Source organism: Arachis hypogaea, chromosome 6 (genome assembly GCF_003086295.3).
Source record: "Arachis hypogaea cultivar Tifrunner chromosome 6, arahy.Tifrunner.gnm2.J5K5, whole genome shotgun sequence".
NCBI classification, from domain to species: domain Eukaryota; kingdom Viridiplantae; phylum Streptophyta; class Magnoliopsida; order Fabales; family Fabaceae; genus Arachis; species Arachis hypogaea.
Window position 1 is genome coordinate 22228936 of NC_092041.1, and position 16563 is coordinate 22245498.

General features: G+C 35.5%; 1 protein-coding gene across 1 annotated transcript; it reads left to right on the forward strand.

Annotated features, from left to right (window-relative positions):
• The first annotated feature begins 8825 nt into the window (after window positions 1-8825).
• Window positions 8826-11770, forward strand: LOC112696454 (ABC transporter G family member 20-like). Its single transcript, XM_025749229.3, has one exon. It carries the CDS (start codon window positions 9272-9274, stop codon window positions 11531-11533), a length of 2262 nt encoding a protein of 753 aa, XP_025605014.1. The 5' UTR covers window positions 8826-9271; the 3' UTR covers window positions 11534-11770.
• The last annotated feature ends 4793 nt before the right edge of the window (window positions 11771-16563 follow it).

Here is a 16563-nt window from a genome sequence, read left to right on the forward strand (position 1 = left end):
TTACGGCTGCCATTGAATGAATCATTCGTTATTGAAGTAGACAGTAAGAAAAGTTAATCCGGAAAGAATACGCATCTCCAAACCGTTAATTGAATCTTTATCACTGTTTTCACACCGACCTGGTATTTCATTCTTTACTATTTTATTTATGCTTTCAAACAAACAACCATCTTTTCTAATCGCCTGACTAAGATCTACAAGATAGACATTGCTTGCTCAATCCAACAATCTCTGTGGGATTCGACCCTCACTCACTTGAGATATTACTTGGACGACCCGGTGCACTTGTCGGTTCAACTGTGCGAAACTTACGGAGTTCAATTTCGTGCACCACCCCCTAACAAAAATTTTTGCACTCGAAAATTTTGATTACTAAAGACAACGAATGGAAGCACTCTCCTTGGTCTCAACTTTTAAATTTTTAATGATAATGAAGATGTGAAAAATTATCAAAAATAAGGATTGAAGACTCCTTTATATCTAATGTTGCAATTTCTTTATTATCATGTTAAATTTGTAGTGATCAAACATTAGCTTTTTTATTTCAAATTATTTGACATTGTATGAATTTTATGTTTGTATTTTAATTTATCCATGAATTTTAAGTTTTTATCTTAATTTATATATGAATATGTAAAAATTAATTTTTATAAGGGATGGGAGGGTACCCGCAAGCGGGTTAGGTACAACAGTTTACTACCCGCAGGTAGGGATGGGGCGGGTAATAGATAAGTAAAAGGAGGGTGAGTCAAGGTCGAGTAGGGCAAAAATCCGCCCCTACCCGCCCTGCTACCAACCCTAAAGACTGTTGTTGTTGCCGGAGAAGAAGTTACCAGAGGAGGGGGTGATAAGAAATGAACTACGTGACAAGGAGCAACAATGGATTTGGACAACAAGGCGACGATCTGCAACAAAGGAGTGAGCAGAGGAGGCGGCGCGACCAACGGATGTGACGATAAGATGATATGTGAACTCAGACGACACCGACACTGCCGAGATCTCAAAGATGAAGGCGACGGTGCCGAGACGTCAGAAGAGGATGGCGACAGTGCTGCGAGCTTAAGAGACATGGCAATGGCGCTGCAAGCTCGGAAGACAATGACAACCCTACGAACTAAGACAAAGCCACCGCCGTCGAGATCTTAAAGATGAAGGCAACAACGCCGATACCTCAAAAGACCACGGCAACCAGACCTCAAGAGATGGCGCGGCAATCAAAAGACGACAAAGATGGCACATCCACAAAGATGACGACAATGCTGTTTTGAATGTGTTTGGAATAAATTTTTGTTAATTGTTTGTTGAATGATCATGAATGTTGTTTGAATTTTTGTGAATCTGTGATTGGATGATAATGATTTTCTTCTTTTCTGAATCGAATTGTGAATTGCTGATGTTATGTGAATTTAGTTTGTGCAATGATGATGATGATGAATTTAGATTGTGCACACAAGTTGTTTGTTTCTTATTTCATATGGATGAATATGTGAATTTTGTTTAATTGTTATTGTATTCATATGGATATTGATTTGATTGAGTGAATTTGGGAAATATGCTAAAGTACTGTTGAAATGCTATTGGAATTTGTTTAAATTTGTTTCACTAATAATTTTTTATTTAAGTTAAATTTTCTCATCTTTCTATGGAATTTAATTACACTGAAATTGAGAATTGAGACTTGTGAGTGCTCTAATTAGGCATGACTGGTAAACAAATTATGTAAAACTACTGTGTTAAGGAAAAGGGAGAAAAACTCCATCAATAGAGACAATACAGACCTGCTTTCATTTCAGCTGGAAGCTTAGAGTATTATTGTTTACACAACTAATTGTAATGTAATTTAACACATGCATTATGCTTTTATTTTCAGTTTTTTTTTTTGCTATGTCACCCTGATCATCATATCGGTCCTCTGGTTTTCAAACCACACCATGGTTCTCCAGACCACTTTTTTTCTCTTGTTCGTATGTATTTATTTACATATTTCTTTTTTCTTTTTGCATAATTAACGATCCTTATTTTTTGTTATTCAGTGCATGGCAAACCCTTCTTAGGAGTTATCAGAGTATGCTACAATATTGCACTAAATAGGTATTACTCATTTCTATGATATTGCAGTAACAAGATATTACTCATTTCTATGTTGTCTTTAATGCTTATAGTTAATTAGTTATTAATCTATAGTACTCAGATTCATTCTTTGCCTTTGTAGCATGAGTTCTACAAACCAAGCAACATCAAAGGTTATGCTGACACAGATGATTAGCATCATCTTTAGGAGAATGGAAACCAATCCGGTGGGGGCTTATTTTTATTCTTTATTATTAACTGTATGAGTTTATTAAGGACTAAAAATATGACTTTTTTCTATTGTGAATTTTTTAATTTGTTATTTTGTTAATTGTTACTTTCCTTTTGTGACTACATAATCTTCTTGTCTATTACTTGTTTGGCAGAATATTTCAGCTCAGGCAGATGGTGAAGAGCAAGAAATTATAAGTACTCATTCTAGCCCATGGCCATCTAGTCATGGAACTAATAGAAGAGTTGTATCAGTTTATGTTTATTACTCTATATATACACCCATATGCAGAAAGGTATTCGTAACTATTAATTTATCATGCAATTGGCTTTGAGGTGATTTATTAAGTAGTAATATAGAGCATGTTGTCATTCTAATGCTGGACAAAATGAGTTACTAGAAGTCATGGGGTTAGGAAAGGACATGGTAAGAATTTTAGAGTTCGTATTCATTGTTGAATAATATGAGTATAGTTTTTTATTTCTCCAGTGCATTTTTAAAGAAAAACAAATCTTGTTTCTTAAACTAGTGTTTTCTGGTTGGTGGTCTTTTCAGGTGTGTGGCACTTATTAGAAGATTCTCCATGAGAAAGGAACTGAATGAACATGATGGAGTTTGTAATTTGTAGTTTATATTTTGGAGATTTATAATTTTTTATTTTTCTTGTCCTATATATCTATCTAGTTCATTAGGGTTCTTCAATATGTCTTGTTAGTTTGTACTTTAAAGTTTATATGTTGAAGATTTATAAAACAATCTTAGTTAAATGAAAGATATTTGAATTATCTATGTTATTATATATTATATAAATGTTGACTTGTTGAGTAAATTAGTTAATATATTAATTAATTAAAAAACTAATATAATTTGGCAAATTATGTGTGTAATTTGTATTTAAAAAAATTATTACAAAATAAATAGTATTTTGTAACTAAAGAAAAAAAATGTTACAAAATCAAGTTATATTTTGTAACAAAATTTTATGATACGAAAAAATATATTGTTACCAAAAATATTTTGAAGATCTATTTGTTATCACTTTTGTAATAACTTTTGGTTTTTTGTATCAGAAAAAATTGTTACAAAATATCACTTTGAATTATAACAGTTCCGTTTTTTATTACAAAAACTTTTTGTAACGGGACATACTGCAATGGCCACTTTTTTTGTTTCAAAATTTTGATTTTTTGTAACAATTTTTTTTTGTTACAAATATTGTTTTTTCTTGTAGTGCTACCCGACCTCATAGAGATCAAACACTATGACATGGGCCTAGCCCCACTTATTTAAATAAGTAACTAACTCCTACAATATCTTCTACTCATCTATATAGGAGATCTCAACAACCTCCCTAATAAAAGGGAAGAATTATCTACCATTAAAGGTGGAACCATTTTATAAAGTGGTTATTAGAGCACCACCTACAAAGATAAATACTTGACATCCCTAGGTATTCTTTGAACTCTGATATACATAAAAAACCTGCCTAAAAATCTTGCTAACTTAGGGTATATTTGTTTTGGCATTTAGAAGGGGAAAGTACGTTCAAACTTTTTGAAAGCTTTAATTTTTGGTTTGGCTATTTTTTCTCCTTACGAACGTAGAAGTGATTTTGTACTCAAAACCACCTTTATAGGAAGCAACAATTTTTAACTTCTGTATTTCACTAACTGGCGTTCAACCATTTACTCAAAATATTTATTTTTCTTCTACCAATCTTACCCTTTATACATGTTATTGTTTTATTTATAAAATTCTTATTATTTCTTTTTATATGAGCTCTCTTTTTATTATTTATTATTTTTATTTTTTGTTAACTTTTTTTGTTTGACATTGTACACTTTTATAATTGTGATTCTTGTGTATTATATTTATTATTATCTTTTTATAATATGATTTATTGATCCCATTAAGTAAAGTAAATTAAATTAAAAAATTAACCATAAATAATAATAATAATAATAATAATAATAATAATAATAATAATAATAATAATAATAAATTATAGCATACTAAAAAGGAGTACTAAAAAAATACTATATAAAAACCATACTAAAAAAAGTATCAAAAGAATTAAACATGCATAAAAATTTAACATTATAATTTAATGTCATGTCATTTTTAGTAATTATCTATCTAAAAGTGATTTTAATTAATATTATCCAAATAATATTTATTTTAACAAAATCAATTTTGGTATAGATTTGCCAAACATAAATCATGTTGATACAAACTCACTTCTACCCATTCTATAAATTACTTTCATTCAAACTCTAGTTTGAGAAATGCCAATCCAACACACACTTAAGCATTGGAGTCCTTGCACCACCCCCCACCTTCAATAAGACATTGGATGGCAGCACCTTAGCACCAGAAAACGTCGGACATAACCCTAAAAGGAGCTTGAACCTCACGTTCATGCCCAAATCACAGTTTTCAGATAACACTACAAGAAAAATATTGAGTATCATGGGATTTAGCGTTGGACGTTAGCAGTAGGATTCATGAGTTTAATGACTATCGAGAGAGGTATTAGGAGATCCTCACCCGTGTGACATCTACGGATGAGCTCAGTGTCACGTCCTTGGACACACTCCAACGTTACCATGCCGACACTCGGACTTACTCAACCTCTTGAGTTAAGACCAAGTCAGCCTAACCCTCAATACTTAGCAAGAAAGCTAAGGATACAAAAGAACACAAGAGAAAAGAAGATTTGGTGGAAAGAACACTTTATTGCTCAAGTATTTGTTACAAATCACTCACACATGACTCACTCTAACTCTCACCCCTTATTTATAGTCATCCACCTCTTCAATGGATGGTTATGATTAAATCTAATCAACGATCTAGATTAATCATCTAGAACCTTCATTACAAGTATCTATCCTACCACAATTTTCTAAATACTTCTAGATTCTTCTATACTACTATTCATACTCCTATATACATCCACACTCTTCTAGAATACTCTATGACCTTCCAGAGTCTTCTAGAACTCTCTAGAATATTCCGGGACCTTCTAAGACATTCTATAACGTTCCAGAACCATTTAGAACATTCTCAAATACTCTAGAAAACTATACAAATACCGTTAAATCTAACTTTCTAAAATTTACCGTGACATCAGGCTGGAGTTTAGGGAGTCGCTGAAGCAGATGTAGCATATGGAGGCTCAGATGGAGGTGTACTAGGCCCGCCACTAACATCGATCCTGTTGGTGGCAGCACTGCTGCCATCAGGTGGCAGCAGTAGTGCTGGTGGCACATGGGCATCATCACTGCCTCCTGCACCACCGACTTAGGGCCACAGGACTGACAACGACAACGACTACTTATATTTGTAAATATTAAGTTTTTGTTTTATTGTTTCATACATGTATTTGGTGTACTTAAATTTTATTTAATTTGCACATTATATTATTTATTTATTTTAAATAAAAATTCTTCATTATTTATGAATTGACCACTAATGGTGTGAAACAAATTAAATTTAAAGTTAAAATTGACCATTTATTTCAAATTAAAAAAATGGCATTATCGTAGGAATAATCTGACGACAACTTGGCACGTAAAAACATACTTTGGCGCCAACATTATCGTCGAAAACATTCGACGATAACCAATTTGTTTTCTAAGATGGTAATCCATCGCAAAATCCGATAGTAATTTCTATTGGATGAAATAAATCCGACAGTGCGGCGGAATTTATACCGTCAGATTGTTTTCGACGGTAAATTGGTTACCATTGGATATATTTGAGAATTTATAGCCAAACCAAACCCTAGTTTTTGAATTCGGTTCCGTCGCTACTGTGCATGGCTATCAGCGAATCCGCAGCCTCCTCCTTCCTCCTTTCCGAAACCCAGGCTCTGTTCTAAATCGGCACATCATCCATCCATCCGTGGCTTCTCTATTCGAGGCTTCGAGGTGCTCGCCGTCGTGTTGCCGTCGTCTTGCTGCTCGCCATCGTCTCTTCACCGTTCTGTTTTCCGTCAAATGTTAGTGGCACTGTGTTTTTCACTTTTTTCTTTTATACTATGTTGATTTGTTTTTTATTTCTGAATGTTGTGCCACTTATTATGTTGCTGTTGCTGTTTTAGTGTTTTTTAACTTTTGAATCTGTTGTTTTTGAATTTTTGTTAATAGATTTATTGATTATAGAATTTAAGGTGATTATTTATTGCTGTATTTTAATTTTAGTTGTTGATTATTTTTTATTTCTGGCTCTGTTTAGTATGTTATGTTGATTGTTCTTGTTTTTTGGCTCTGTGAGTGTTCTAATTTTGTTTAAGGTCATGTTTGAAAGAGGTGATTGATTTCTGAGTGTTGTTTTGTTTTTGTTTTAAGACCCTATTTTATACTCAATTTTTATTTTGTAAGAAATTGTTTGAGATATATAAAAATTAAGAAGGAAAACTATTCTAACAGCTATTTTGTTGATGGATTCTAGTCCCCACAAACTTGAATACGGAATAGAGTTAAAGAGAAAAATCCTTCATTATTTCATCATTTGTTTTTGGTATCGCATATTATTGTAATTTGTTTGTTTGTTTATTCATTGAATTTTTACGGAATCAATTGTTTATAATCTCTTTTTGTCCAGAATAAATTATTACTATTTGAGTTTGCAAGTACTTCATTTTAATTACTGAAACTTCCTTTATTATTTATATTGGCAACCTTGTTGAAGTAAAAAACTGCAGTGCCATGGGTGTTGAAAAATTGTAAAAAATTGTAAAAAAATTTTAATAATAATATAACAAGTAACTAATTCAACTATTTTTTTATTAATCCATACCTCTATTTTCTGCACATTAAAAGATATTAAATTTTGCAATAGAATATGCTTCTGAATTAATGGCAATTGATGCACTTATTTATATTTTATTATTATTTTATTATAAAACAATTATTTCAATTGAATTACGGTTAAACTGGTTGAATTAATAAACTAATAAATTAATAACTAAAACTGTTTGTCTAATTTTCAAAACTTTGATTATTATAAGATTATATTTCACCTAAAATATTTCTCTGTGTGAGCCATTGTTTACCCAAGAATTGTCAATTGGGCTGCGTTTATTTTTATTTTGGATTGCAGTATGAAAAATACTTTTTGCAAACGTTCTTTATCAATGAATAAAAAAGTTCAGTTATTTGAAGCTCATCAAGTATATCAAATTTTTAACACAATACCAATATATATATATATATAATTTCTAATATTGCTATCAAACGAAACTCTTTTTCTCAAGTAGATGGTAGATACAGCGATTCCCCTCTCCTCTCTACATCTAGATATAACGCCCAAACCTAAAAACCGTATATACTTGATTAAGTTACTTGCGTAGAAAGAATTAGAAAAATTCTAAATTTCTCATCCAATGAGGTTCAGCCACGTACTAACATCAAGAGAATCATTATATTAGCGATTTGGGTTTCGTGAAGAAACGAAAACGTAGCGAAGGAAAAATATGAATTTGAGGGTGTGTTTGGTGACCACTATGAATTTGAGTACATAGATTATTTAACAAACAATTTACCAATAAAAAAGTTTAGGGGTCAGCAATTTTATTACATTTTGGTCAGTATGTAACCAATAGAAAAAAATGAACTATTGAATAAAATCTCACACCATCAAATCATCATTGATAGTTAATTGATGACTACTAATCACAAATGTTGCTGCCTTCTAGTATTGCTCTCTACCAAACTTAAGCAATTGACTGCACCCAGTTTATTATGTTACGACACTTTGACTATGTTGATTATTACAAATTTGCCATAACCAACATATCAAACGAGCTAGATTTTAAGAATTTACATAAATAAAAAATTGACGCATACCATGTTAGAATAGTTTCTCAATAACTTTTTGGTTGAGACTTTGATCACTCCACGCTTTCAGAATTAAAATGTATAACAAATCATGTGTATCCAATTAGCGATTTTGCTAACATGGAGAAGAAAGAGTAATATTGGATGTGTTGTAGATTTTTATTTTTTTATTTTTGTTTCCCGACATTGACACCTTACCAAGCTCCTTCAGAACTGGGGGCTGGGCTTCTACTATATGCGTCAATTGTCACAACTGAGGGATGCCATGTGAAAAAGCATAAGAATAATTGATGAAAAATTCTTTCTTTTTGTCTTCTTTACTGCATTTATTATATATAATAATGCAATAATATCATAAATCATAATGTATTCGGAAAATTGATTAGTAGCTTTGCAATTTCTTTTGTCGTATTAAGCAATTTGCAAATGTTGACGCTCATGGTGTGTCAAGTACTCAAGTTAATATGATTTCCACATTTCATCATGTACATATATAAGGTAACTACTGAAATGAAGATGACAAAATATCTTTTTATAAAAATATTTTATTTAAAAGTGTAACTTATTTATTTAACATTTTAAATAAAAGTAATATTTTTATAAATATCAAAATCTAACCATATAATTTATCATTCAAGAATAAAAAAAAATATTTTTACATAAAGATAATTATAAAATTTTTATTGTAGTAACCGCCTATGTATAATTATGTCCTAAACAAGCAAATAAGTGAGTGATTACAAGTCTAGTTGAGGCATGGTAGAAAAGCATGCATCAAGATATGCTAAGCCATAAGGTCATAAAGAGCTAGCAGGGTTGTCACAACTCCCCTCACCAGCAAGGATTAAAAATTCCAACTTCTAAAACTAAGCAACCATATATAGTACACTACCTACAGCCACCAAATAACATAAAGCATAAACATTTCAATCTCATTCTCACACTCAGACTCACTCAAACCCTTCCCTTCTTAATTACATGGTATATATATGTATATGTATATATAACACTCTATTCTTCTTTGTCCCATGACCCATGCAATCATGTAAGTTCCTTTAGCTAGCTACTATAATACCACCCCAAGACTCTTCATCACTACTCTCACTCTAACTAAACATTAACACACAAAATGTCTGACCCAACAACACAACCAACTATGCTCCCTTTCTTCAACCAATCCATGGAACTCGTCCAACTCCCCAACCCAACCGCAACCCGAATCCGAAGCCGAACCGGTTTCTCCCCCACCCTCGGCGAGCTCCTCAAACACGTAGAAGATGCTCAAAACGACAACCCTAACGCACCAACACAACATGTTCTCGATCTCAATTCTACTCCTAACTCCTCTCACCCTTTTGTTCTCTCCTTCGCCAACTTAACCTACAGTGTTAAGGTCCGTCGCAAGATGATCCTGTCTCCATGCTTCACCTCAAACCATGACTTGCTGCCGGAGAACGACGCAACGGACGCAAAAACCGATAACGCCGCCACCAAGATTCTCCTAAATGATATCTCCGGTGAGGCGAGGGACGGCGAGATCATGGCGGTACTCGGAGCCAGTGGCTCCGGAAAGTCTACCTTGATCGACGCCCTTGCAGACCGGATCTCCAAGGAGAGCCTCAAGGGAAGTATAACGCTAAACGGAGACGTTTTGGAGTCCAGGATGTTGAAGGTTATCTCCGCTTACGTCATGCAGGACGACCTCCTCTTCCCCATGCTCACCGTGGAGGAAACCCTAATGTTCTCCGCCGAGTTCCGCCTCCCTCGCTCCCTATCCAGGTCCAAGAAGAAGGCTCGCGTTCACGCCCTCATCGACCAGCTCGGCCTCCGCAACGCCGCCACCACCGTCATCGGCGATGAAGGCCACCGCGGCGTCTCCGGAGGTGAGCGCCGACGCGTCTCCATCGGGATAGACATTATCCACGATCCGATTGTCCTCTTCCTCGACGAGCCAACCTCCGGCCTTGACTCCACCAGCGCCTTCATGGTAGTGAAGGTGCTTCAGCGAATCGCACAGAGCGGGAGCATCGTAATCATGTCAATCCACCAACCAAGCTACCGCATCCTCGGCCTCCTCGACCGCCTGATCTTCCTGTCCCACGGCCAAACCGTATTCAGCGGCTCTCCAGCGAGCCTCCCGCCGTTCTTCTCAGAGTTCGGCCACCCCATACCGGAGAACGAGAACCGCACGGAGTTCGCTCTTGACTTAATCCGCGAGCTGGAAGAAGCTCCCGGCGGCACAAAAGGCCTCGTGGACTTCAATAAACAGTGGCAACTCAAGAACAAGAGAATTTCCGAGAAAACCATAAGCGGAATACCGAAAGTGTCCCTGAAGGACGCAATCAGCGCAAGCATTTCCAGGGGTAAACTCGTCTCAGGGGCGCCAGCTGGCACCAGTACCAGTAACGACTCCACCCAACTCGCAGCAGCATCATCAGTCCACAAGTTCGCGAATCCACTCTGGATCGAGATGGCGGTTATAGCAAAACGGTCTCTAACAAACTCACGGAGGATGCCCGAATTATTCGGGATCCGCTTGGGTGCAGTACTAGTGACTGGTGCCATCCTCGCCACCATGTTTTACCACCTCGATAACTCTCCCAAGGGCGTTCAGGAGCGGTTAGGGTTCTTCGCATTCGCTATGTCCACCACCTTCTACACCTGCGCTGAAGCCATCCCCGTCTTCCTCCAAGAACGCTACATCTTTATGAGAGAAACTGCCTACAACGCCTACCGCCGCTCGTCCTACGTCCTCGCTCACTCCATCATCTCCGTCCCTTCTTTAGTCTTCCTCTCCTTCGCCTTTGCCGCCACCACCTTCTGGGCGGTGGGACTCGCCGGCGGCACCAGTGGCTTCCTCTTCTACTTCCTCACCATTGTGGCCAGCTTCTGGGCGGGGAGCTCCTTCGTGACGTTCCTCTCCGGCGTGGTGTCTCACGTGATGCTTGGCTTCACGGTGGTGGTTGCAATTCTAGCGTACTTTTTACTCTTCAGTGGATTCTTCATCAGCAGGGACAGAATCCCACCGTACTGGATATGGTTTCACTACATATCTCTGGTGAAGTACCCGTACGAGGGAGTGTTGCAGAACGAGTTCGATCTGAATCCGCCAAGATGCTTTGTTAGAGGGACGCAGATGTTCGACAGCACGCCGCTGATGGAGGTGCCGGAGGCGTTGAAAGTGGAGCTGCTGAAGAGTATGAGCAAGACGCTGGGGATTAACATCACGAGTTCCACGTGCGTGATTACCGGAGCAGATGTGCTGAAGCAGCAGGGTGTGACGCAGCTGAGCAAGTGGAACTGCCTTTGGATAACGCTCGCTTGGGGTTTCTTCTTCCGTTTCCTTTTCTATTTGACTCTTCTTTTTGGAAGCAAGAATAGGAGAAGGTAAGATAATAGAAAACGAACTGAAGATTTTTCAACTGAACAAATAAGCAACATATTAAAATTTAGAGAGTAAAACAACAACATATGGGAATTAATGCTTTTGTCACCGTGGATTGGAGTGCTGTTGAATTGATGAAGAGGTAGTAATAATAAGTTACTGAACAGGCATTTGTATTTTAATTAATTTGAAAGAATTGTACTTTAAAAAAAATGTGTATGAATGAAGGAATTAGTTTGTGTACACTACTTTTGTGTGGGTAATTGACTAATTATCCTCAATTACTGAAATTAAAAATTTCATGAACACATACATTCCACATTTTCTACCGACAACACTACTCCATACAAATTGCAATGCCTTTTGGGAAGCCCTTATAATTTTCTTTTAAAAACTTCTGTTATTGACTTATATTCACCCCATATCATTTTCGCGCTGCTATAATTATGCTGTGTTATTTTTATGTTATTTCTATATATTCACCCCATATCATTTCCTCGCTGCTATAATTATGCTGTGTGTTATTCTTCTGTTATTGTGATATATTCACCCCATACCATTTCTACGCTGCTATAATTATGCTGTGTGTTATTTTTCTGATTCTCTTGTTTCTCTTAAAATATTATCTTTCTAAAATTATGACATTCTCTAAACTTATGAGCTATGATTGACGCTATTTGTTAAAAAAATTATAATTAACGAAGGAAAAATTATATGAAACTAAGAGCTTACCAGCTAAAAACTAAACAAAACCACATTAATTTATATTAATATTAAATTTAAATTTTTTAAATTTAAAATTTTAAAAATTTAAAATTGATTAAGTAAATTTAATTAAAACCTATAAAAATTTTCTTCTTCTCTCACATTAACCTACCCACCTCCAACAATCACACATACAAACCTCTCTCTCACTGTCAAGTTCTCGCTGCCTCCCCACCACGACCCACTCCTCCGATCGCTTCCGCTCCCAGCTGGAACTGTCGGGAGTTTGTGATGATATCTCAGTAATGTCTGTGCCACTAAATTTATGTGTATAACGAGTAAGAGCAGAAAGATCGACGTCTTTCGAGATTGGTGACTTCCTCAAGCACACCTTGAAAATGAACTCTCATCAAGTATTTTGGCTGGTTTTTTACTAATACTTTTTGGAAAAGTATAAGGAACCAAAAACTTATCAACCAAAAACTAAACAAAACTATATTAATTTATATCAATAATTAATTAATTTTAAATTCAAAATGTAAAAAATTTTGAATTGATTAAGTAAACCTAATTAAAACCTATAAAAACCTTCCTCTTTTTTTTACATTAATCTATCCACTTCTAACAATCACAAATTTGAAAAATATATAAAAGAACATCCATTTAATATGAAAAAGAAACATTCTAATATTTAGTAGAAAAACATCCATATATATTAACTCGTAAAAATTTTGAATTCATCCAAAGATATTTGGCTGAGTTTTGGCTGATATGCTTTTGGTTCATAGCTTTACTCATACTTTTTTGGTTCCTAACAATGTTCATTAATGAATTATACATAGAACAAGAAGATATAATCAGTAGTTAACCACAATAGTGAAATGAAGTTTTAAAATGATTATGTAATCTTTTAAAAATTTAATCAAGATCATCATCACATGTATAATTAATTCAGTTGAAACAATAGTAACATGAAATAGTAAAAGAAATGTTAGTTAAGCATCCTAATATAAAAAGTAACTACCCATCAAGTATTTGCATAATTCCTTACAATAATTTATTAACGTAGAGAGTTTATCCAAGTAATAATGTTTCTCTTTTCCATTGTATAGAAATTTGGCAAAAGGTACTTTTTGGTCCATTTAAATCTAAATATACATTATTAAAAATGTGTTATTGCAACTGTTAAAAAAATAATTTCATAACTAAAAATAAATTACAGAAAAATTGAATACATGTATTCTTTTGAAGAAATAGTCTTAAAATTTTAATAATAATAATGGTTATACCCTTGCCTAAGAATAAATAAAGTTATGGCTCAAATAAACTATCAATTTCACAGGAGATTTAAAAAAGTCTAACAGTTTCATAGAGAATATGCCAGTTGTTTGCATGGACCACTTGACCGACCTATTTGGGACACAAATAACTTGACTGGTGATAAAAAAGATCTTGTCTGAGATATTTATCCACAACTCATCTGCTATTCCAATGTAGAATAACTACTCAAATATTGGAGAATAACTGTCCATGACTATAAGTGATCAAATTCATGAGCGATATGGTTTAGTCATCACCTACTTTTATAAATACTCCAATAAATTTAAGTATTTATTAATTTCAATTCACTTAAATTTACCTAAAAATTTTGTTAATTTAAATATCAGAGTTGCTTGTAAATACCTTCCATCATCATCTATTTAAAAATGACATTGGACAACTTCACTCTTTTGATATATAACTCGAAACTTTTATTCAAAGTAGTTTAGACCTCACATCCAAACCTAAATCACCTTAATTTCAGATATTCTCTCATAGCATTAGCGCCGTTGTGGCAGATGACCAACAACAAGATGGACACATATTGAGATTATCATACGCCAAATAACATTAAAAGTATTGGTTTCAGAAGATGGAATGTCTAATATTTTTTCACCCAACGAGCTAATTGGATTGTTTCGAGCTGAACGAGTGGGACATGCCTTAGAAGAAGTAATTTGTTACCGAGCTCTATTATTGGGAATAACAAAAACATCTTTGAATACCCAAAGTTTCATATTCGAAGCGAGTTTTCAAGAAACTATTAGAGTTTTAGCAAAAGCTGCTATCCGAGGTCATATCGATTAGTTGAAAGGTCTAAAAGACAACCTCTTCTATTAATTCCTCAGGATTAGATCATAATTTTTGAGGGGGCATTCAACTCTAGAAATGAGTCGAAAAATGAATTTTTAAGCTCAAAATGTAGATTTCAGTAATCATTTATTTGGTACTCGTCAGGAAGTGGAACTGCCATTCTAACATTTCTTGAGGATTCCATCCACAAATACTAATTCAGGATCTAAAAGTGGAGATCATCACAATGATATCGGGCCCTCTAACTTCATCAAGATTCCAAAAAAATTCAAAGGAAACAAGGGGGACCAAGAGTGCGTTTCCAAGTGCACATCCCAAAAGGACAAGGAGAATGGAATGCAGTAGAGATTATGGGACTGGTTCATGGTTTACTACAAGAAAAATGTTGAATACTGTCAGATTTATAAGCAGAATAACAAAAATAATCCGTCGATAACCATATTACCAGTGGATTTATCGTCGGACACAATCCAATGGTATAACCCTCGCCGATAATCAGTTACCGTCGGGAGCAACACATTCATTCATTGCATTCGAAAAAGCTAGTGGGTTAGTGTTGAAGATACAGAAGGACCGGTTGTATTGAATAGTTATTACTTGAATTCTATGATGGTGAATTATTCTGGTACTAAATTGTTCAGGTGATGATCAAAGATTGGAACAAATTTCAGTTGTGTGTGAGTTTCCGGAGGTGTTTCCCGACAATATTGATGAATTTTCACCTAACCGAGAGGTTGAGTTTGCTATTGAGTTGGTGGCTGGGGCTGGACCAATCTCGAGTGCTCCTTATAGGATGTCACCGCTAGAAATAGCCAAGCTAAAGTCTCAGTTAAAGGATCTGTTGGGTAAGAACTTTATCCGACCAAGTGTTTCCTCGTAGGGTGCACCAGTGTTACTGGTAAAGAAGAAAGACGAGAGTATGCGGCTCTGTGTGGATTACAGGCAGCTGAACAAGGTCACGATAAAGAATAAATACCCACTGCTGAGGATTGATGATCTCATGGACCAGTTACAAGGAGCTGGGATTTTCTCCAAGATCAATTTGTGATCCGATTATCACCAGATAAGGGTGAGGGTGAAGATATCCCTAAAACTGCTTTCAGGACTCGTTATGGTTATTACGAGTACACTGTAATGTTTTTTTTGGTTGACAAATGTTCCTGCAGTATTTATGGATTATATGAACAGAGTTTTTCGTCCATTTCTGGATAAATTCATTGTTGTCTTCATTGATGACATACTGATTTATTCCAAGACTGAAGAAGAGCATGCAGAACACTTGAGGACTATGTTGCAGATACTAAAGGAAAAGAAACTCTATGCAAAACTATCTAAATGTGAATTCTGGAAGAGTGAGGTGAAGTTTCTGGGTCACGTGGTGAGTAAACAAAGGATAGTCGTAGACTCATCTAAGGTGGAGGCGGTAATGAATTGGGGGCGACCAACCTCAGTAACTGAGATAAGGAGTTTTCTGGGTTTAGCTGGCTATTACCAAAGATTCATCAAGGGCTTTTCTCAGATAGCGTTGCCATTGACAAGATTAACCCGCAAAGACGCACTATTTGTTTGGACTCCTGAGTGTGAATAGAGCTTTCAGGCATTGAAGCAAAAGTTGACCACCGCGCCTGTGTTGGTGTTACCTGAGCCAAATGAGTCATTCAAAGTGTACTGTGATGCCTTACTGAAGGGACTACGATGCGTGCTGATGCAGCATTGTAATGTGGTGTCGTACGCCTCACGTTAGTTGAGACCTCATGAAGTTAATTACCCTACGCATGATTTGGAGCTTGCTGCGGTTGTGTTTGTGCTGAAGGTGTGGAGGCATTACCTCTATGGAGTTAAGTTTCAAGTTTTCTCTAATCACAAGAGCTTGAAATATCTCTTTGATCAGAAAGAACTTAATATGTGGTAGAGGAGGTGGATGGAATTACTGAAGAACTACGACTTTTAGTTGAATTACCATCTGGGAAAGGCAAATGTAGTGGCGGATGCGTTGAGTCGGAAGTCGTTGTATGCTGCTTGGATGATGCTTCGAGAAGAGGAGTTACTCAAGGAATTCGAGAGTCTGTAACTCTGTGTTTGAGTCGATTATAGATCTCAAGTGATTTTAAATCCGAACTCCTAAAGGCCCATGAAAATGATGACGCGTTATCTAAGGTGTTACCAGCTATTGAGCAAAGGAAATAGTGGAAAGTGTC

Coding starts and splice junctions, on each gene's coding strand:
- LOC112696454 (XM_025749229.3), top strand. CDS start 9,272: ATGTCTGACCCAACAACACAACCAACTATGCTCCCTTTCTTCAACCAA.